The sequence below is a fragment of the Triticum urartu genome, chromosome 3A (assembly GCF_056163025.1).
Source record: "Triticum urartu cultivar PI428250 chromosome 3A, HENAU_Tu73, whole genome shotgun sequence".
NCBI classification, from domain to species: Eukaryota; Viridiplantae; Streptophyta; class Magnoliopsida; order Poales; family Poaceae; genus Triticum; species Triticum urartu.
In genome coordinates this window covers 207,915,446-207,937,160 of record NC_141875.1, presented here as the reverse complement: position 1 = coordinate 207,937,160, position 21,715 = coordinate 207,915,446, and the positions used below count along the sequence as shown (strand labels likewise).

Below are 21,715 nucleotides of genomic sequence, written 5' to 3'. Positions count from 1 at the left end.
AGGTGCTTAACCCAGCTCAACCGGGGCACAATCGCAGTGGTTCTCCTAGTGCTACCTTAGCCGATATAGCGGGACGTAAGGCACCAAAACATAGGAGCCGGGCAAACCCAATTATTGACCCAAATCATGATTCGGAGCCGATGCATATAGTGCTATAAGTTCGGGGTGCCACACTTGTGAAAGTGTACGGACTTCTCACACCATATTAAAGGGTACTGAAGCCCCTGGCATACTTGCCGTACCACAGTGTACGGGTGCAACATGTCATTAATGAACATATATAAAAGAGAGTAATGCAGAAAATAGACAAAAGCTATGCATTGTTTATATAGAGGCTATTTATCAAAGCCGAACGATACAAATAGTGCGGTAAGCAAAAGATATTGGACTATTCAGTATGTCCTGACCAGGGGCAGGCTGCAGAATTGTATTTAAAACAGGTATACCGCTCGTAACAGAGACCACCTGGGAGTTCCATAGTGCGGCATGGCTTGTCTGCCTCCCTGGATCTTGCATCGTTTGTGCGGCAGTCGAATTGCCGAACAGGTCGTCCGAAGTATGGAGTCCTGAAAGTAAGAAAAAATTAAAAAAAGAATCCGGCAGCCCCTAGTATGTTTTAAGCCGTATTCTGGGCATGCCGTTATTGTGCCCCTTCCCCTGTGCCCATGGTATTTCAAGGGTGTAGTTATGTACGCGAGGTACTGGTTTCACTATGTCGCGAAAGCTGGGGTTGGGGCCGCATTGCTACGCTTGCTCAGAGTGTGCCAGGCGGTCCTGCTGTGGGTTACTCCGGGCGCGCTTGGAAGTGTCTGGCTTTTTAATGGTCGGACTGGAGAATTGCCTGAGAAGGCTACTTTGTACCTCCGCTGCGAGAGCCGCCGTATGCTCCTCCGTACGGAGGGAGCGTTCGGTGTTTCCGTTGACCGTAATTACTCTTCGAGGGCCTGGCATCTTGAGCTTGAGATATGCGTAGTGCGGCACCGCATTGAACTTTGCAAATGCGGTTCGTCCGAGCAGGGCGTGATAGCCACTGCGAAACGGGACTATATCGAAGATTAACTCTTTGCTTCGGAAATTGTCCGGGGATCCGAAGACCACGTCAAGTGTTACTGAGTCTGTACAGTTGGTTTCTACACCTGGTATAACACCTTTAAAGGTCATTCTTGTGGGCTTAATCCTTGAGGGATCTATGCCCATTTTCCGCACTGTATCCTGATAAAGCAGGTTCAGGCTACTGCCACCGTCCATGAGGACTCTTGTGAGATGAAATCCGTCGATGATTGGGTCGAGAACCAATGCGGCGAAGCCGCCATGACGGATGCTAGTGGGATGGTCCCTTCGATCAAAAGTGATCGGGCAGGAGGACCATGGGTTGAACTTTGGGGCGACTGGTTCTATCGCGTATACGTCCCGTAGCGCACGCTTCCGCTCCCGCTTGGGAATGTGGGTTGCGTATATCATGTTCACCGTCCGCACTTGTGGGGGAAAGCCCTTCTGTCCATTGTTGCTCCGCGGCTTGGGCTCCTCGTCGTCGCTGTGCAGCCCCTTGTCTCTGTTTTCGGCCCTTAACTTGCCTGCCTGCTTGAACACCCAACAATCCCTGTTAGTGTGATTGGTTGGCCTTTCGGGGGTGCCATGTATCTGGCACAAGCGATCGAGTATTCGGTCCAAACTGGACGGGCCCTGAGTATTCTTTTTGAATGCCTTTTTCCGCTGACCGGATTTATAGCCTTTGAATCCGGCATTGACTGCCGTGTCTTCATTGTTGTTGCTGTTAACGCGGCGTTTTTGCTTATTCCGACGTGTCCTGCCATTTTTGTCCTTGGTATCCGAATTACCAGGGTTCTTTGATAAGTTGTTACTGCGAGCTAGCCAGTTGTCTTCTCCCGCGCAAAAGCGGGTCATCAGTGTCGTGAGGGCTGCCATGGATTTCGGCTTTTCCTGTCCCAGGTGCCGGGCAAGCCACTCGTCGCGGATGTTATGCTTGAAGGCTGCTAGGGCCTCTGCGTCCGGACAGTCGACTATCTGGTTTTTCTTTGTTAGGAACCGTGTCCAAAATTGTCTGGCCGATTCTTCTGGCTGCTGAATTATGTGGCTTAAGTCGTCGGCATCCGGCGGTCGCACGTAAGTGCCCTGGAAGTTGTCGAGGAATGCGGCTTCCAGGTCCTCCCAAGAACCGATTGAGTCTGCTGGCAAGCTGTTAAGCCAATGCTGGGCCAGTCCTTTAAGTTTGAGCGGGAGGTATTTGATGGCGTATAGATCATCGCCGCGTGCCATGTGGATGTGAAGGAGATAGTCCTCGATCCATACCGCCGGATCTGTTGTGCCATCGTATGATTCGATGTTTACGGGTTTGAAACCCTCTGGGATTTTATGATCCATTACTTTATTCGTGAAGCATAGCGGGTGTGCGGCACCTCTGTACTGGGCTATATCACGACGTAGCTCGGAAGAGCTATGTCTGTTCTGTTCGGCCCGGCCGGATTTGTTCTATCCGGAGTGAAGATCATTGTCACATGCCATAGGGCGCCTGCGCGATCCATAGATCGATCTTGTTTGTCTTGCCTTATCCTCCAGTATGTCTCACAGGTCGGGCGCATTTTCCCGTGCCTTAGTTGAGTGGCGTCGAGGCATGGCTTGGGTGGAGGGCCGAGAGGCCTCTCTGTCACGGCCGCGAGGTGGCCGGTCTGCCATGTCATGCGCTGGTGATGTAGGTGCTTCCTCCTCTGATCGGGGTAGCAGCCTGCGCTTCGGGTAACTCTTGGAGGGGCGTTCGAGTTCATACTCTTCGGCCGTAAGGACTTCAGTCCATCTGTCAGCTAGCAAATCTTGGGCAGCTTTAAGCTGTTGCTGCTTTTTCTTGAGGCTGCTTGCCGTGGCTAAAAGCCTGCGTTTAAAACGCTCTTGTTCGGCGGGGTCTGATGGTATGACGAATTCGTCGTCATCGAGGCTTGCCTCGTCTTCGGAGGGAGGCGTATAGTTATCATCCTCGACCTCTCGGTCTGCCGCTCTCTCATGAGGGCTGGCTTCTCCATCTTCCTGTGCCGAATCTTGCTGAGGTGGGTGTTCTTCGGCGTTATCCGGGGTAGTATTATCTCCCGTGCCGGAATCACCATTTTTACTTTGGCGGGATTTAGAGCGGCGCCGCTGACGCCGGCGCTTCGGCTGTTTCTTGGGGGCGTCATCCCCCACTGTTCCATCGCCATCTCCATCTTTTGGAGTATCCACCATATATATGTCATATGACGAGGTGGCCTTCCAGCGCCCTACAGGTGCTGGTTCCTGTTCGTCTCCTACATCGTCGTCCATGCCGTTGATGTCTTCGGAGCTGAAGTCAAGCATGTTGGTTAGATCGTCGACAGTGGCTACAAAGTGGGTGGTGGGTGGGCTTTGAATTTCCTTATCGTCCGTATCCCACCCTCGCTGACCGTAGTCCGGCCAGGGCTCTCCTGATAAAGAGAGAGACTTAAGAGAGTTCAGGATGTCGCCAAAAGGCGAATGCTGAAAGATGTCTGCGGCGGTGAACTCCGTTATCGGCGCCCAATCGGATTCGATTGGCAGGGGCGCGGGGGGTTCGGAGTCCGGGGAGGAGTCCGGATCCTCGGAGTCACGGGCCATGCGGAGCGCGGGGCTGGAGTTCGGCTCGATCGCCTCTGAGATCGTAGCCCCTGAGGCAGTGTCCAACCGCTGATCCTCGATCGGCGCAGTATGCTCCGAATCAATGGTCGAAACCGATGCGTATGCGGCCTCCAAGGCGCTGTTCGGCGGCAGAGCTATATCATGCCCATCGGGACAGTGCGGCGCGCTTGGCTGTGGCTCGAATCCGTCGAAGGTCAAGTCCCCGTGGATGTCAGCCGTGTAGTTTAGGCTTCCAAACCTGACCTGATGGACAGGGGCATAGCTTTCGATCTGCTCCAGGTGGCCGAGTGAATTGGCCCGCAGAGCGAAGCCGCCGAAGACGGAGATCTGTCCGGGGAGAAAAGTTTCACCCTGGACCATATCGTTGTTGATGATCAAAGGAGCCATCGGGCCTAAAGGCGACGACACAGAGGAACTCTCAATGAAAGCACCAATGTCAGTGTCAAAACCGGCGGATCTTGGGTAGGGGGTCCCGAACTGTGCGTCAAGGCCGGATGGTAACAGGAGACAAGGGACACGATGTTTTTTACCCAGGTCCGGGCCCTCTCGATGGAGGTAATACCCTACTCCTGCTTGATTAATATTGATGATATGGGTAGTACAAGAGTAGATCTACCACGAGATCAAGGAGGCTAAACCCTAGAAGCTAGCCTATGGTATGATTGTTGTATATGGAGTTGATTGCCTACGGACTACAACCCTCCAGTTTATATAGGCACCGGATAGGGTTAGGGTTACACAGAGTCGGTTACAATGGTAGGAGATCTTGACTATCCGCATCGCCAAGCTTGCCTTCCACGCCAAGGAAAGTCCCATCCGAACACGGGACGAAGTCTTCAATCTTGTATCTTCATAGTCCAGGAGTCCAGCTGAAGGTATAGTCCGGCTACCCGAACACCCCCTAATCCAGGACTCCCTCAGAGGTGGGCGAGTCTTGTGGGGAAAAGTGCACAACCTCTGCAGAGTTCTCAACCTAATCGATTAGTCGTGTCCCCGGTTACGGACAACTTGAGCATCTAGTAGTGGAAATGCCGGGAGATCTCCTCACCTTTAATTAAACAGTTGGGTTTTAAATGAAACTTGGGGACGGATGGAGTTGGATTTGCCAACTCATCCTATGCAAATGTGTAGTAGTAGAATAACAATCTTTTCTAATAGGGAAAAAGTAGCTTTATGCAAAAAAAAACTAAACTTAGAGCTTTCCACCAGCCAAACTGCATGTAAAAGTAGGTTCATTACACTATGGTGTGACTTGCCAGTACATTCAATGTACTGACCCATTTGGCTGCAACTTATCACGTTGCAGATATATCCGACGAGGATTAAGGTGCGATAGGTCGATGTTCTACACTCAACCTTGCTCGTGGAGTTGGACTCATTTACTTCTTTGCTTCCGCAGTATTTGCTTATTGGCTTTATGCCCTATTTTGTAATAAATGTATTGCTCCTGGACTATCGATGTAATAAAGAGATGTGTGTTATTTCTGTTATTTCATCGAGTACCGTGTGTGCTAGCAAGTCGATCCAGGGACTAGCACGGTAAGCACAGAGACTTCGACTCTTACCGAGTTGGGTCGCTACAATGCTGATGCTCCTACACCAGCACCAAGAGCTTCTCATCCAGCTCCTACAACAGCACCAACTGCTGCAACATGAGGTGCTGGGAGAGGTGGCTCGGGGTCGACGAAACCACCTAAACCTATCATCCAGGTTCTAGGTTGGCTCGGGGTAGACGAAACCACCTAAACCTATCAATTAGGATTTTGGTGGCTCGGGGTGGACGAAAGCACCTAAACCTATCATCTAGTCTCTAGGGTGGCTCGGGGTCGACGAAACCACCTAAACCTATCAATTAGGATTTTGGTGGCTCGGGGTCGACGAAAACACCTAAACCTATCATCTAGGCTCTAGGGTGGCTCGGGGTCGACGAAACAACCTAAACCTATCAATTAGGGTTTGGGTGGATCAGGGTCGATGAAACCACCTAAACCTATCAATTAGGGTTTTGGTGTCTTGGGGTCGACAAAAACACCTAAACCTATCAATTAGGGTTTTGGTGGCTCGGGGTCGACGAAACCACCTCAACCTATCAATTAGGGTTTGGGTGGCTCGGGGTCGACGGAACCACCTAATAGAATCAATTAGGGTTTTGGTGGCTCGGGGTCGACAAAAACACCTAAACCTATCATCTAGGCTCTAGGGTGGCTTGGGGTCGACGAAACCACCTAAACCAATCAATTAGGGTTTTGGTGGCTCGGGGTCGATGAAACCACCTAAACCTATCAATTAGGGGTTTGGTGTCTCGGGGTCGACAAAAACACCTAAACCTATCAATTAGGGTTTCGGTGGCTCGGGGTCGATGAAACCACCTCAACCTATCAATTAGGGTTTGGGTGGCTCGGGGTCGACGGAACCACCTAATAGAATCAATTAGGGTTTTGGTGACTCGGGGTCGACGAAACCACCTAAACCTATCATTTAGGCTCTAGGGTGGCTTGGGGTCGACGAAACCACCTAAAAGAATGAATTAAGGTTTGGGGTGGCAACATAACAAAAGAATGATGAGGAAGCATTTAAGCATAAGAAACTATTCCTTTTGCAAATGCATTTAAGCATTTAAGAAACAGTGTAACATAAGCATTTTCCAATGCTTTGTATGTCATCATTTTCAGCAACAAACTAGCAAGCATTTTCAGCATCAGTATAACATAGGCAAACAATACTTACTGCAGTTCAACACATTATAGGCATACACAACCATTGTTCACAATACATAGTGGAGTTCAAATGCACAATCCATCCTTTTTCTCACAAAAGGATGAATAGCATAACTACTAGGTAGAGAAACAACCAGAGTTCACAATTACTAGAACCATACATTACACAACCATAATTCTAAGTTACTAGGTCATTGCACAACCATCCTTCCCAAAAGGTCTGCAATGCTCGCTAATCTCACTTCATCTTCTTTAGTTCTATAAGATGGCCTGGATCCCCTTGATCTTCTCCTTAAGCTTCTCCTCTGCCTTCATGAGCTCACAAATCTTAAGCTCTTGCATGTACTTCTCTTCATTATGGTTTACCTTGAGCTTCAGCAGATCAGCAACCTGAAACTTCAACTCTAGCTTCTCTTGGGTCAGCTTCTCCTCAAAATTTGTGAGCTCTGCATTCTTCAACTCCAAATTCATTCTAGCCTCACTAAGCAATTCCTTCTCTTTCATATTCTTCAACTTCAGGTTCTGGATGGCAGTTGCTTGAGCACTTGTCAGGTTGCACATGAGTTCATACTTTTGTTGAAGCTTCTCTGTAACTGCATCTTTCTTTGCCATTTTTGCCTTCATACCAGCCACCAATTCAGCTCTACATTGGTGCGGATATGTGATTTTGGACTGCAGATAACTGAAATCCACAACCCTCTCCTCCTGAAAGTCCACAAGTTGATGCACATCTTTCACTAACTTGTCATAGTCTGCATCCAGTTTGTTCTTTTCTTCTGTCAAATGGTGAATAGTTAAAGCACTTTCAAGATTATCATTCACCCTAGCACACTTGCTCTCTTCAACCATTGACCAAAGCTTCAACAATGCATTCTCCATTGTTGGGGGCCACTGCTCATCAACCCACTGAACAAACCCACAATTCTTACCTTCCTGGAAAAATAACAAGGGCAAAATTTAGTACAATACAACTACTATGAGTAGTAAACAACAGTTAGTTCATGGCAGTAGCTAATGTTGGTACTGACCAACACTGAATTTGCACAGCCATGTGCTAAGCAACAGGAGCACATTGTAAAAATAACTTAATGTAATCCTACAATGGGTGATCAGTATATATTTAGCAGAGTAACACTCCATTCAACTTAGCATAAATAACCAACTTAGAATTGGCCATTAATATAATGGGATCCTACAATGTGCACTACCACTCTACCAGTTAACTACTTTGCCATATATCACTAACAAATAGAACATAGACATCACTGAATGAAGAGTTATTAAACCAGACTACATTAGCCTAGCTAAATACACTACATTAGCCTGCAGCAACAAACTAGCTAATGACAGTACCTACTGTCAGCAGTAAGCAACAGTTACTTATTAGGAGTCACACATCAGCTAATGGAGGGGCTAATGTGAGTACTAAGCAACACTGCATACAAGTATAAATAAATAGAATGTGCACACAACAGAGCAAGCTTGAGCCTATATTTAGCAAAAATGCACTCCACTGAATTTAATATTCAGCATTCCTACAATGAGCAATACAGTAGGGCATATATGACTAACAAAATTACCATAGACATAACTGAATCACACTTGGCAAACAAGATTATATCACTTTCAATGAACACATCCTGTGCATAATCAATAAGGCAAGAAAAGTACCGGCTCTGCACATGCTAAGAACCTTCTCCCAGCCATTGTTCCTTCAAATGCAACAAGCCTCTCTGATGGCTTCCCATGCTTCTCGCACATCACTATCAGATCTAGCTCAAGACCCTTGTAATCCGGGTCCTCAAGAGAGAAAGGCACCTGCCCAAGCAAAATCCAAGTTACCATCATGTGTAGAGGACGAGGACAAAGCAAACCAAACGAAATCCTCACAACAAAGACCACCTACACAGAAAAATCCCCACATTTTCTAAACCTAACCCTAACCCTAGCTCCAATGGAGTAACTAACCTGGTTGAGCCCATCGGTGGAGGTTTCGGAGTGCATGTACGGGAGGCTTGAGTTGTCATCGCTGCTCTTGTCCTCCAAAACCATGGCTGCGGCGAAGGCATGTGGCGGCCGACAGGGGCGGGCGCAGGCGGCGGCGAGGCAGAGAGAAGGAAGAAGAAGGCAGAGTAGAGCGGGGGGAATGAGCGAGGTCTAGCTCGGGCCGCACCAGCCGCGCCTAAACTGGCTCGTCCGAGTCAGCGCGCGGGCACGCGCTCACTGGCCAGCGTGGCGCCTGACGGGCGGGCCCAACCGGTCAGAATACCTGTCAATATGTATAAAATGCACTTTTAGCCTCTTTTGCAACGTCTCACCCCAAACTTGGTACTGACACGTAAAAATTATCAATCTTAGCACCAACCTGCTTCCAATGCCCCAATTGTGGTACTTCTGTGCAATTTACTCCGAATCAAACAAACATGATGAAAGTGACTAGATGAAATTCCCGTGTGTTCTCAAGAACGCTTTGCTTATTATAAGAGAACTTTTCGGCCCGTCCTTTGCTAACAAAAGGACTGGGCTACCTTGCTGCACCTTTTTTTATCATTGCTATTACTTGCTCATTACAAATTACCTTGCTATCAAACTATCTGTTACCGATAATCTCAGTGCTTGTAGAAAATACCTTGCTAAAAACCACTTGTCATTTCCTTCTACTCCTTATTGGGTTCGACACTCTTACTTATCGAAAGGACTATGATTGATCCCCTATACTTGTGGGTCATCATCATCTATCACCAGATAGGCAAACTCTCGGTAGCAATCTCATACACCATTCTAACCCCTCGCATGAGGTATCCATACACCATGAATAACTAAAACCAGCAGGATGTAGGGTATTACTCTCTGGAGGCCCGAACCTGGATAAACCCCTTGTGCGACCTCTATCTGGGACTTCCAGCCGCGCTCAGACCCGTACCGAGGGATCTGATGGTATTTTGCACCGTCATGCATAAGGAGGCAGACGATGTGGTGTCAAATGTGACGAAGAAGGAATTGATGATGTTGATTCCTGACCCAATCAAAGGTGCTATGTCAGTGGACATAATGCGCTCGGCCAAGGATCATGCCAAGTCCGGCGATGCTAGTCAGAGAGCCAAATGGGCCAGAGTACAGGCAATACAAGGCTTGTCAAGACCAGCTGTTCGCCGTGGTGGCTTCAAAGGACGACCACAATGCGGTGTACATGGTGGTCAAGGCACCGGCGCCTGCAAGACCCATCGTTTTTGACGAAGATGAGGAGGGAGATTGTGGATGGTGCGGTGGAGGTGGTGGTGGAAGACAACAAGAAGGCTATGACCCCCCGCCGCTCAAAACACCTCCAAGGTCGTCGCGTCTAGGATATGTGCTTTTAAGGTAAATTTACCCCATTCTCCAACCTCCTTGTACTAAAAAATCACCATATGAACACTATAGTCCATCGGTTCTCTGACGAATCGAGTGCAACTCCAATTCCCCAACCCCTTTGTATTCAATCCTCTTCCTAACGCTTGAATCGAGTCTGAAAATCCAATCTAAACCGTAAATCAAAAAAACAGGGCAAGGGCTTACCGCCATTGCCGATGCCCTTCAGTGCGCCGATGAAGCCGGTGATCGTCTTGCAGTCCATCGCTCCGTTGCTCACCATCCCGATGTGAGAGTGGGGAGCGAGAGAGAGAGAGAGAGATAGGTGAGGGTAATTATGCCGCCTCTTCGGGAAACAACACGACTTCTCGAGACCGTCCCCTCGCGTGCAGCCTCCCCCACGCACGTGCCACAAGGTGCATCGTTCGGGTCTGACTGTGAAAAAACGACCTATTAGCCAGATCCAGAGGTGCTTTAAGGTTCATGCTAACCAGTTTATTTATGCGACCAATCAATCAAACTAATCAAATCTTTTATGCGTTTGGTGTCTCTTAAAAAATGTCGTCGTCGTTTTTGACAGATCCATGCTCGTTTTCCACGCGTCTGCGACCCTATTGCTGTCATCACTACTGAGTCAGTAGTCACTACGAGTGCCGTGCCACTGCCAATTCCCGTTGCCACCGCGGGGTTTAACAACTCGTCCTCCCCTTATCCCCTCCCTCCTCTCCATCCCCATTCCCAAATTCCTCCGATTCCCGCGGGCTCGCAGATCCAGGCAGCCTCCCTCCGCCGAACCACCACCCGATGAGCCACCGGCGAGTGGAGGCATGCGACTCCTGGCGCCCGCCGCCCGTGCCTGGGCACGCGCCTGCTCTCCTCCTCCGCGCGGGTAACCCCTGGGGCCGCTCCTACCCACCCTGCGCCTTCGCGTCCCTCTCCGTCCGTGAGGGCGGGGCGGCCGCCGTCAAGGCGGAGGATGTGGAAGAGGAGAAGGAGAGAACGCTGGCTCAGGTGGCAGCCGAGGTCTCTGGGACGAAGGGCAAGATGCCGCCGGTGGCGCAGCTGCTGAAGCACCCCCTGGCGCTGCTGGCGCTGGTGCCCAGCAGCGTCGCGCTCTTCGCGGCCGGCGCCGGGGCGGGCGCCGTCGCCAAGACGGTCACCGCGCCGCTCGACCGCGTCAAGCTCCTCATGCAGGCATGCGGCCTTCTGACCCCGATGCCCCCGCGGTTCATGCTGCTGGGTGTGTAACTGATGTTTCTGACCCGCGTTTCTTCTCTTCTTCGCCCAGACACATAGCGTGCGGATGGCGGGTGAGAGCACCAAGGGAATTGGATTCGTGCAGGTAACAATGCTACATTCTCTTTGACTCCGTTTCTTTTTGTGTTGCAAACAAAAAATGATACAGAACATGTGATTTTTTATATGATCAATGCATAAATTCAGAACTGCGGCTCAAAGAAAATTTGGGGTTAACTGAAATCTATCGTTGATTCTTTTTCAGAACATTCTTCCATACACCTGCAATCTATGTTAACTGAATAATAATCCATCAGGAATAACCAAAACAAAAAGACCTTATCTGAACTATAAAGAAGTAGGTAACTTAAGATGAAAAGGTCCTTGGTGGGAGATCACAGTTAGAAACTTCAGGATTACCAAGTCTTCTTTTGCTTTATTTGGCAAGAGCTCGAGCTGTTTCTCCATCCTTTATTTTGCACTTGTAACTATAATGTTGTTTTAGTTCAGTTATTAACAGATTTGAGATGCTTGTTTGACTAACTGGATAAGGTTAACCATGGAATTACCTGGTTTCCGTACCCTCTGTGTCAGGTTATTTCCATTTTCTTTAATAAAGATATACGAATATTAACCATTTCTGTTGAATTGATGCATTTTAGAGTTGACAGTCAGAACATAGGGGAGAAAGGGCGATAGTTTTCTTTTAATGCCTTATCGATGATACTTGTACTTACATGTAAAGGAAATCATGTAACCTGGTACATCTCCAATTGTGTAGGCTATGGCAGAGATAGGGAAGGAGGAAGGTATAAAGGGTTACTGGAAGGGCAATCTTCCACAGGTGCTTGATATTACCCATCTTGCAAATTATGATTTTGTGTCTCATGCATGGTTTATCTTGTGTTCCCATGCTGACTTGTTTCTTCTCCATAAACTCCTCCAGGTTATCCGCATAATTCCATACAGTGCAGTACAACTTTTCTCATATGAAGTTTACAAGGTCATAACATCTCCTTGCTACTAATAGTCACTTAATCTATTTTATGTTCTTGTGATTGTGAATGTGAGTGCCGTGTTCCTTTTTGTTATTTTACAACTTCAATTCGTTGTTTTCAGAAAGTATTCCGGAGAAAGGATGGAGAGCTTACTGTATTTGGGAGACTTGCGGCTGGGGCTTGTGCGGGCATGACTTCTACACTTGTAATTTATTTTATCTACCTTCTTTCTAGCAAATGGCTGTTTGTTTCTAGTTTCATAGGTTAAAATTGGTTGTGTTTCCGTTCATTCTTATTCTGGTCTGAACTTTCTATTTGTACTTGCTGATAGGTGACTTACCCACTGGATGTCCTCCGGCTTAGGCTAGCAGTTCAATCTGGACATAGCACTATGTCACAGGTAATAACTATTACAAACACAAATTTCTGTAGTTCGAAACTGGCATTTCATGATGATTTATTTTGTAGGTTGCTCTGAACATGCTGAGAGAAGAAGGGCTAGCTTCCTTCTATGGGGGCCTTGGTCCATCTCTTATAGGAATTGCACCTTACATCGCTGTAAACTTCTGTGTTTTTGACCTGTGAGATCCTTTCTACTGCATATTCAATTCTTCATAGTGTATGATATATAAAATGGTCTCAGATTTTGATATTTGTCTCACGTTTTTATATATCCAAATCATCATTTCTGTATCGAAGAATGAAGAAATCCGTACCGGAGAAGTACAAGAGTAGACCAGAGACTTCTCTAGCAACTGCTCTTCTTTCAGCAACATTTGCAACTTTGATGTGCTATCCGTTGGACACTGTTAGGAGGCAGATGCAAATGAAAGGCACACCGTACAATACAATTTTCGATGCCATTCCAGGTAGCTGAGTGAATTTTGCTACCCTTGCATATGCAGCACAGTAGTGCAGCATTTTTTGCATAGTGCTACATAGCCACCTCAGTGTGTACAATGTTATTTGCCACTTTTCACCATTCTACGTACTCATTAGCAGCTTGGTCTTGTTCATTATTGGCCAAAAAGAAGCATTTTTTGAGTTTTTTAATGCCAAATGCAGGCATTGTGGAGCGTGACGGTCTAGTTGGGCTATACAGAGGTTTTGTGCCAAACGCGTTGAAAAATCTACCAAATAGCAGGTGGTGCTTTTGTCACCATGTCTGTGAAAATATTTTATTTTAATTACAGCGACACTGATAGCTAGCATCATGTTTAACTTGCCATAGAAATTATGTTCTCTCACAAGTTTGTTATGACATGCAGCATTAAACTCACCGCATTCGACACAATGAAGATCCTGATATCTACTGGGCAAAAGGAACTGGAAAAAATAATGCAAGAAAATCAGGAGAAAACAAGCTAGGAAAATAGCCTTGCACAACCTTAAGGCACGGGGAGCTGGCATGCTACCCCTTTTTACATGCTCCAATTTTCGATGAATCTCACTTTCCCAGGCCATATTATAGAGTTTAGATAGGCACATATTTGATGTTCCCTTACAAGTTGGTCCTAACTTACAGTGGTTTTTGTACACCTTGCTGCCTGCTGAAGATCGAGGCATTAGAATCAAGCAGGGCAATTAGTTGCTGATCTTAGTGGCGGCGTGGCTTTAGCTAGGCGTTAGTACAAGCATTCACCTTACCTGATATTTATTCTTGTCGAAACATAGATTGACCTCATAAGCTCTCCAGAAAGTTTATCCCTATGTTTTGTAGACAGATCTATGAAATACAATGGAGAGCTTGGATACTGTCCTCTAACAGGTACACCCTGAGTAATACATCCTTGTTCTACAGGGTGTTCACCACCGCACTGCTGTTACTGTAATACCGGTTTGGTATGCTCAAAGCTTTACATTCGCCGATGAATAATTCTTAGCTTCAGTTTGGGCACCACCTCTTCTGTAATTTGTTTCTCTTTCGGCATGAGCTGCATGGCCTTATGCACCATCAGACGATGAAATGGAAATAAGGAAATGCAGTTTAGGGAGAGGAGGGTATTTCTGACTTTTTTGTATGTCGATGAGAATTGAAGTATTTGTTTGTCCTTCTTCAAGAGCTAGAGTAAAATGAGATTGGACAAATTGTGTACTGCTATTCCATGATCTAAATATGCTTTTGTGCCTTGTACTGATGTATCATGTGCATGTCAATTGTCATGGTGAAATGGCATTCCAGATCATATTATGAAACTAGGGGCGCAGAGACGCGTTGAATCCATGTTCACATTGAAAAGAAAATCCACGATTCCGTTGGTATAGTTGTGGGCAAGCATGTATGGTAACAAAATTTAACGCCCTTTAATAAAAAAATGGTGGCTTGGTTTCTACAATGAGATGTACACACAGATTTAAATTTGGCAGCACAAAGTCCCATTGAAAACTATGTTGCGCTGAAAATATTTGTATTTTTAGCAATCTTTTGTTGAAAAAGCACGTACATTAAGAATTTAGATCCCCATACATAAAAAAAATACATACCAGTTAAGGAGGCTTTAAGGTAGTGCTTGTATCAATTTGCTTGTGTGTTTGAGAAAAAAAAAGACTATTTTTGTGCCACTTAGACACGTGTCCATTTTTTTTTAGGCATGTCCATTTTAAAGTAGTCATATGGTAGTTAGTCCAGCCCACAAAGCAGTGTGTTGGGCTGGCTCGCTTGGAGCATAATATGAAGCGGCAGGGTATCGAACGACCTATCTCTTCTTCTTCCTGGGCAGCTCCGTTCGGTTATAGGCGAATTCCTCGACGCCCATGTGTATCTAAAACTGGTGAGATTTGTCCCGCTTTCCTACTGCTTCCAACTACTTTGATGCATGAATTTGAATTGCATTTATTTGGACTTTATGTTTCGTCTCTTCTTGGGGCGATTTTTAATCTCTTCCTACGCTTTTTTAGCCACCACATATCTTGGTCAGCATCTCATTCCACATAGGGATGGATACGTATATGGAAACAAATCTCTGCAGCCATTGCAATTGTTTTGGCGGCCCAGTCGATTAGGCCCACGACTGGATCTTGGTTCTTTACCTGCATTTTGTAGAGATATCTACTCTGGAATTTATGTTGTTTCAGATTTTTGCGACGGCTGAGCATGAGAGGAGCCCGCATAGATGATTATGTAAACATTAATTTTGATAAAGGTATCTTCGGTAATATTATACATTAGTTATTCGACCAATTAGATTGTGTCTATGATCTGTATTGTAATTCTCTGCACTCGTTTATAGAAGAAAAGGGCCTCGCGTATGACTACTGTATAATTGTAAAATATTTATTAAACATAAATTACATAATAGAATGGAAATTCTTATGCATGTTTACATGTTAAGTTACAACTTTTTCTGCATGGTTTTATGTTGAGGTGGACCTTTTTCCATCCATGTTATTTGATGAGGTGACATACTTGCATGTTAAGAAAAATAGATTAATGAAAGCTAGCTATTTATATATTTATAAATATAAAAGATAGATTAGGACCCACGATAATACTTGCTCACATATAGGACCCTGCTGGGCGTTTTCTTATAAAACCTGCTTGACACACAGATGATAAGATGATACTCTCAGGACCGTTGGTGTATTTACTATCTCTGTACCATAATATAAGATGTTTTTGCATTTCAATTTAAACTGCAAAAATGTCTTACATTATGGTACAGAAGGTGGTACTATTTTAGAATATACATATATATAGTTGTACACCTCATCCAACTGAATATAGCTTTTAGTACTGTACTTAAAAACAACACTCATCAAATGTGACTTTAGACAACATGTACTACGAAATAATAACTGACAGGTAAGCTTACTTCTGGATGTAAGCTCATGTATGTATAAACAATGGATGGAAGTAAAATCACAGTTCATCAGATGGGAGGAGCATTTGCTGTGGAAGGTCCCTCCTGCACTTCACCCAAGATGTCTCCAGCTGATACTGAGCTTGATCTGATTGCATCAGCCAACTTCCTTTGCAGTGTCAACAGGCCAATACGTCTTGAGACAACATACAGAACCGCCAAGGAGAACACGAGGAACCTAATGGTCAGGATGATCCTGGAACAGATGATAGCTAGAAACTTGACGACCCAGACAGTATTGTTGTTACACAAGCAGAAACTTGTCTTGCGGATGGAAACTAAATGCTTATAACAACAGGAATAGGGCATACAAGTTAAACCCATTGATGCGGAGCATCCTATGATCATCCCCATGTACACTATGACTTCTCCCCAAGCCCCTAGTGCCCACATGTTGAGACCTCAAGTATACACCATTGGACACAAGGTGAACTCGCTCCTTTCCGAATCTTCCCTTTCCGCATGTAAGACATGGATGCTACCTCAAGCGCGGACCTTATGCATACTCAGGTCCATCCGAGGAGACCATGGAGAGCCTAAGGACCAAGGCCAAGTGTGCGCGGGAGCAAGGGAAGGAGAGCCAGCTGCTACAGCCCGAGCGGTACTACCGCCCACACCAAGCAGTACTACCGCTGAAGGCCCACAAGCGGTGCAACCGCTCGACCACCGCCCAACAACCGGCCAAGCTTCTGTGATCGAGCGGTGCAAGGCCGGTGCAGCACCGGTTTATCCCCGTAACAGCCACCTGACCGGTACAACCGCCCCAAGCACCGGTACAACCGCTGAGCACATCCGGAAGCACCTCCAGGAACCCGTACCTGAGCATCCAGCGGTACAACCGCCCCCATGACCGGTACTACCGCCCTGCCTGTGCGCAGTGAAAGGGGTTTCACCCCATGTATCCCCCAACTTACCCCTTGGACTATATATACTTGTCCCTTAGCTCCGTACTAGGGTTAGCATTGGTTTAGCTCATTTGAGAGATAGAGCATTGCTCATCCATATCGGATCTCCTCCGTGCGAGAGACCGCGGCCTCTTCGGAGAAGATCCCTTTGGATTCAAGCCCCCTTTCTAAGGGAAGATCCCCCCGTGGATTCAAGACCTCCTCACGTAGAAGACCGGCTACCCTTGTATCGTCCTTAGTTGTCCGTGGATCGTGTATCTTCTCTTATGTATTCGAGGATCTAGCACATGTGTGACTATCTTGTTGGTTTGAGTGTTCCTCTTTGTGCCCCTTTGTGATTTCCCCTCGTGTTTCCTCCTCGTGTTCTTCGTGTTCTTCGCGGGATTCCGCTCCTATCGTGAAAGATCGGGCCATAGGGTTCTACCCTACATCACCCATTTGCTCCACTTCTTTTGTTCGACTAAAAGACAAACGAAGACTGCATGACCACATCATAAACGATTGATAATAAGGCTAGTTTTGAACTCTACAAGAGATTGATGCTACATACCTATCGAGAACATCTTGCCGTTGCATCGTGGCAAGCAAACCATGGGTGTGCATCAGCAGAGAGCGGTGCCCTTGTTATTCACCTTCACCCTTTCGTGAACACTTGTCGATTCATCCTCATAAAAAAGAAATTAAAATTGGCTAGCACCTTGGCCTTGATAGGTCTGGAAATGCTTTAAAATCGCAGAAAAAGAGTATAGTTCTTATTCATATGGAAAACTTGAAGCACATTACTGTGCCATGGTTCCTTGGTAACAAATTAATAACCAAAAGAAGTGTGCAATCAAATAAGAGTACATGTGTGAGGAAAGCCTGACCAGGCTTAAATGTGCGGAACCTTACAAGTCAGCTAGGCACAAGCTTAATCACACGGAAAATTACCAAAAGTTGACAAGGTATTAGCACTTCTTTCGACTTCCTGTCAAAACATGTATAATAAATTACCTCTGAACTTACAACCAGAATCATTAGCATATGTGATATCAACTATACACACAGGAGTGACCTGAACCACTAATCCGAACTGGCTATATGAGAGGGTTAAACAACCAGTTCCTATCAAAACATCTATACTAAATTACTTCTGAGTAGCACAAAAAACTATTTAGAGCACATATATATCTCAGTAGCACAAAAAACTATTTAGCCAACTTTAGTAAAAATGTAGAAATTAACGTCAGTGTACTAACATAATTATTTTGGATATACGCAGTCAACCACGAATTAAACATGAGTGATATCTGACCGTTTTAAGAAAATAAAAAAGAGCCCAATAGCAAGATAACACAATATAGACCTGTATTGACCAGCCCCCCTTAAAGAAAGGATTTATGATCAGAAGTTGTGTAGTTGATCAACTTGGAAATAAAAAAGGCTTCCTTCAGATTATTACAGTGCCTCCGACAAAAGCGGATAGGATTTCTATACCAAGGTGATTCAGTTCACTTACCAGATAATAAACATATATACTCCCTCCGTCCCAAAATTCTTGTCTTATATTTGTCTAAATACGGATGTATCTAGTTACGTTTTAGTGTTAGATACATCCGTATCTAGACAAATCTAAGACAAGAATTTTGAGACAGAGGGAGTACTTCTCCACATTTAGTTTGTACTCCTCTGTAAAGAAATATAAGAGCGTTTGAATCCAAATGCTCTTATATTTCTTTACGGGGGGAGTATGTAATTAGAAAGCCAGTGCCACACGATATTTTTTTGCATCTATCATCAAATAGAGGAGAAGATCGTAAAGAAACAAAATAAAGGCATTCACCTGCATCTTATCCCACCTTGTATTGATATATCAATACAAAAGCCTCCAATAATTAAAGAATTGATAGTTCAGGGCATCTGATATCAAGTTCGCTAGTTCTTGTCAGTCCCCATATCCATTACCATCTGTACACATCGAAGGTTCCTCTGGTAGTCATCATGGAAAAAGGATTGAGCAAGCATTGGAATAAATTTCTACTGAAGTAAGACCTTGAACCTTAGCAAAGCAGCAGTAATCAACGGCTCGAGCAAGCACCAGATCGACTTGACAACTTTACCTGCAGCCACCTTGAAACAAAGAGAATACAAACATTAAAAACAGGAGCACGAGTTATGAAGAACATCACAAGGCTGCCAATAACACACTCCTAATATGATCATTCAGTTACAATCATCTTATATGAAAAGGAGATATTATGACACAGTGGCAGGAGGAGCAAGTGATAGTGGACCAAGCCTCTGAGTTCGGGCACTAACATTGCAATAATCTGACTTCCTCCTTTTAATTGTGATCAAATATACTTAAGGGCGTGTCTATTCTAAAACCAATGAACAATCCTAAACATGAATGGTTGCAGTAGACTTGATAATTATTCAGGCTTAACCGACCTTGAAGCGCTGCTTATGGGGCCATGACTGCCACACCAAGAACTCGCAGGAGAAATGGAGGAGCACGCCACCACAATGCCCTTACAGATAACTCACGACATCTTCACGCCAGTGTCTCCAACCTGCATATGAGGCTTTTCTGCTTAGGAACTATATGGAAAAGAAACAGCATTTATCTATTCTAACTGAGTCTCAAAAGTGATCAAATTGGACCATATTCTAAATCCATCAAAAGTAACCAAGCTGGGACATTTCCAAAATCTATAGCTCTAGTAAAAGGATGCCTTTCCACAAAATATCCAAGAAAGTAAACAAATTCTTGTGGATTACCTTGGTGACTTGAATAAACATGAGATCTGGAAACAATATACTGGAATAAAGTTCTGACAATGTCCATGGACCTGAAACCACCATGAGTACCATTGTCGAAATTATGACAAATCTCATTATTCCAAAGTGAGTGCACTTATTTACAAAAGTTAAATAGGTCTAAATAATCAGTAATCTCATTATTCCAAAGTAGAGTTGAGTGAAATTTGTCTTTTAGATTGAGCAATTAAATAATTACAAAAATCTTGCAAAATCACATCATAACAATAATCTGAAGCTTTGTGGAGTCCTTTTTTTTCTATAAAACATGAAGCTTGGTGCTAGTAACCTTACCTACGCCCAATCATAAATTTAATGACGATTTTCTTCTCCTTTTCCATTTTCTCGAGTGACATCGACCAACTTAGTTATCCCAAAAAGTTCCAAAGCCTGGAGCTCTTCTGTCTGAACCAAAACCTGCAAAGCAATCAACAACACAAGAGTCAAGCAAATCCAGAGAGAGAGAGAACTCTGGAACTGGAGAACTGGAACTGGGGATCCAAGAGGGGGAAGCAAGCGAGGGGAGGAGGCGGCTATGCCATTTGCTCTGCTCGCTCCTCTGCACTTACCCATCCGCCAGGATTCTGCTCCAAGGCAGAGAGGAGCTCCCGCCTCCCATGGCTTCCTTCCGTCTTCACCGGCGTGCTTGACATGGGGAGATAAAATCCCACAATCAAGCCCCTCTTGCAGCCTCACACAGACCTCTCCTCCACCCTGCCATGCATGCGCCGCCTAAAGCTTCGACATCGTTGCTCCACCCCCCTGCCGCCAGCCTACAGACCGTCCCTGCTCCTCCACCCCGCCGTGAGGACTAAGACTTAGCAGCAGGAAGAATAAACTGAAAAATAGAACTCGTTATGACATAAGCATTTCATCGAATAGCATACAAGCAAATATGGGAAGAGTCATTTCACCTTAGCGTTGAAGGCAAGAATTCGTGGAAAGGGGAATGCAGGGGAGAGAAGCACTCGGGAGGTCAGTGGCGAGCAAGGCCGTGGCGGCAGCGAAGACGTAGGACAGCGGCGACATGGGGAGAGGAGCCGGCGATGCTGCATCCTCTGCTTGGGAGCCGAGTTGCGTCCCCCTACATCTACCTCCTTCACTCTGCCCTGGCGAAGACCAGCCCCCGTGCGGCTGTGCTCCTCCGGCGACCCCAACTTCCTGCTCGCCTCGCGCCTCCTCGTCCAACTCCCTCCTCTGCTACCCCGGGGAGGCCCCCTGCACGGATCCAAGGCAACGGAACAGCGCCGCGGATGGTGGCTTCATCCGGCGGTGCGGCCGTGGTGGTTCCCCGGCACAGCAACAACAAGGAGCGGGCAAGAGAGACCCGGAAGGAAAAAGAGGAAGGACGCTGAAGAGAGAGGAGGGGAAAGAGGGTGCGGCGGCGGACGAGGTAGCGAGGGATGCGGCGAACGAGGATTGGAGTCTAGGGTTTCGGGGTTTGTGTCCAATGGGTGCTGCAGACGCCCACGCCAGCCGCTAGACGCGCGGCGCGCAAGGAATGGTTTGTTCACACCCGCGAGTCGCGAGTGGTTCACCCAGCCAATAAAATGTCCGCACGAGCCCACCAGTCATGGACGCGCAAAAACTACCGCTGGGTCAAAACGAACAACCTTAGATCCGACGTCCCAGATGAGTTTTAACCAAGATCCAACAGCCGACGAAGCAGAAAACTGAGGGAGCAACGAGGAGCCAAGTTGGCTAGCCTCATTATATGTTAAAACTAGACAATGCTCCGCGCGTTGCTGCGGGATTTTCCGATGACTTGTTTGACATATGATGGTTGAAGAATATTAAGGTCCAGTTTCATTTGACAATGACTATACATCAGAGCTCTGGAAATTCATAACATATTTGGTATTCATGATACCTGAAAGTATTAATTTTCTAAAAGAACATGAAAATATGATGGTACGCGTCTCGGCGTCTGCCTATTATGGTCGGCCAAATATTCATAGATCTAGCAGCGTATGTAGAGCTTATCTCATATCCATGGAATTATATTTGTTCAATACTGATAAGTGTTCCACTCACATTTTTTGATAAGAATGTACAGAGACAAAGGTAACTGAATGAATAATTAAAAAATGTGTGATTTTCTTCTACCATTGCTCGGTTCCTTCTGCAGTTTGGGATTCGCCTTGCGATTTTGTAGTTTCCCAGCTGATCTCGCTCCTTCTCTGCTGACTAACAACGTGGAGGATTGAGGGGCG

General features: G+C 46.0%; 2 protein-coding genes and 1 long non-coding RNA gene across 8 annotated transcripts; 1 reads left to right on the top strand and 2 right to left on the bottom strand.

Annotated features, from left to right (window-relative positions):
• Positions 1-6,374: 6,374 nt before the first annotated feature.
• LOC125546782 (uncharacterized) lies at positions 6,375-8,204 on the bottom strand. The gene is made up of 2 exons (XM_048710913.2): positions 8,028-8,204; positions 6,375-7,289 (listed from the first exon to the last, which is right to left on the bottom strand). The coding sequence occupies exons 1-2, from the start codon at positions 8,202-8,204 to the stop codon at positions 6,615-6,617; spliced, it is 852 nt and encodes a 283-aa protein (XP_048566870.2). The 3' UTR covers positions 6,375-6,614.
• Positions 8,205-10,352: 2,148 nt separating this feature from the next.
• Positions 10,353-13,755, top strand: LOC125543630 (putative envelope ADP,ATP carrier protein, chloroplastic). Its single transcript, XM_048707042.2, has 10 exons — positions 10,353-10,898; positions 10,993-11,046; positions 11,722-11,784; positions 11,887-11,943; positions 12,060-12,143; positions 12,270-12,338; positions 12,407-12,519; positions 12,638-12,807; positions 13,004-13,082; positions 13,207-13,755. Exons 1-10 carry the CDS (start codon positions 10,509-10,511, stop codon positions 13,304-13,306), a joined length of 1,179 nt encoding a protein of 392 aa, XP_048562999.1. The 5' UTR covers positions 10,353-10,508; the 3' UTR covers positions 13,307-13,755.
• A 1,875-nt stretch (positions 13,756-15,630) lies between these two features.
• Positions 15,631-21,024, bottom strand: LOC125543631 (uncharacterized). Of its 6 annotated transcripts, none has more exons than XR_007298631.2 (8): positions 20,417-21,024; positions 20,072-20,340; positions 19,797-19,919; positions 19,464-19,534; positions 19,134-19,255; positions 18,526-18,812; positions 17,254-17,670; positions 15,631-15,994 (listed from the first exon to the last, which is right to left on the bottom strand). It is a non-coding gene; the product is annotated as an uncharacterized LOC125543631 (long non-coding RNA). The 6 variants fall into 6 exon arrangements; XR_007298635.2 differs by having other exon boundaries at positions 17,254-17,425; XR_007298630.2 differs by having other exon boundaries at positions 15,631-17,163; positions 17,254-18,812.
• Between the last annotated feature and the right edge of the window lie 691 nt (positions 21,025-21,715).

Coding starts and splice junctions, on each gene's coding strand:
- LOC125546782 (XM_048710913.2), bottom strand. CDS start 8,204: ATGATGGTAACTTGGATTTTGCTTGGGCAGGTGCCTTTCTCTCTTGAG. Junction 7,290..8,027: donor TCTTAGCATGTGCAGAGCCG/GTACTTTTCTTG, acceptor TTATTTTTCCAG/GAAGGTAAGAATTGTGGGTT.
- LOC125543630 (XM_048707042.2), top strand. CDS start 10,509: ATGAGCCACCGGCGAGTGGAGGCATGCGACTCCTGGCGCCCGCCGCCC. Junction 11,944..12,059: donor TCTCATATGAAGTTTACAAG/GTCATAACATCT, acceptor CGTTGTTTTCAG/AAAGTATTCCGGAGAAAGGA. Junction 12,339..12,406: donor GACATAGCACTATGTCACAG/GTAATAACTATT, acceptor TTTATTTTGTAG/GTTGCTCTGAACATGCTGAG.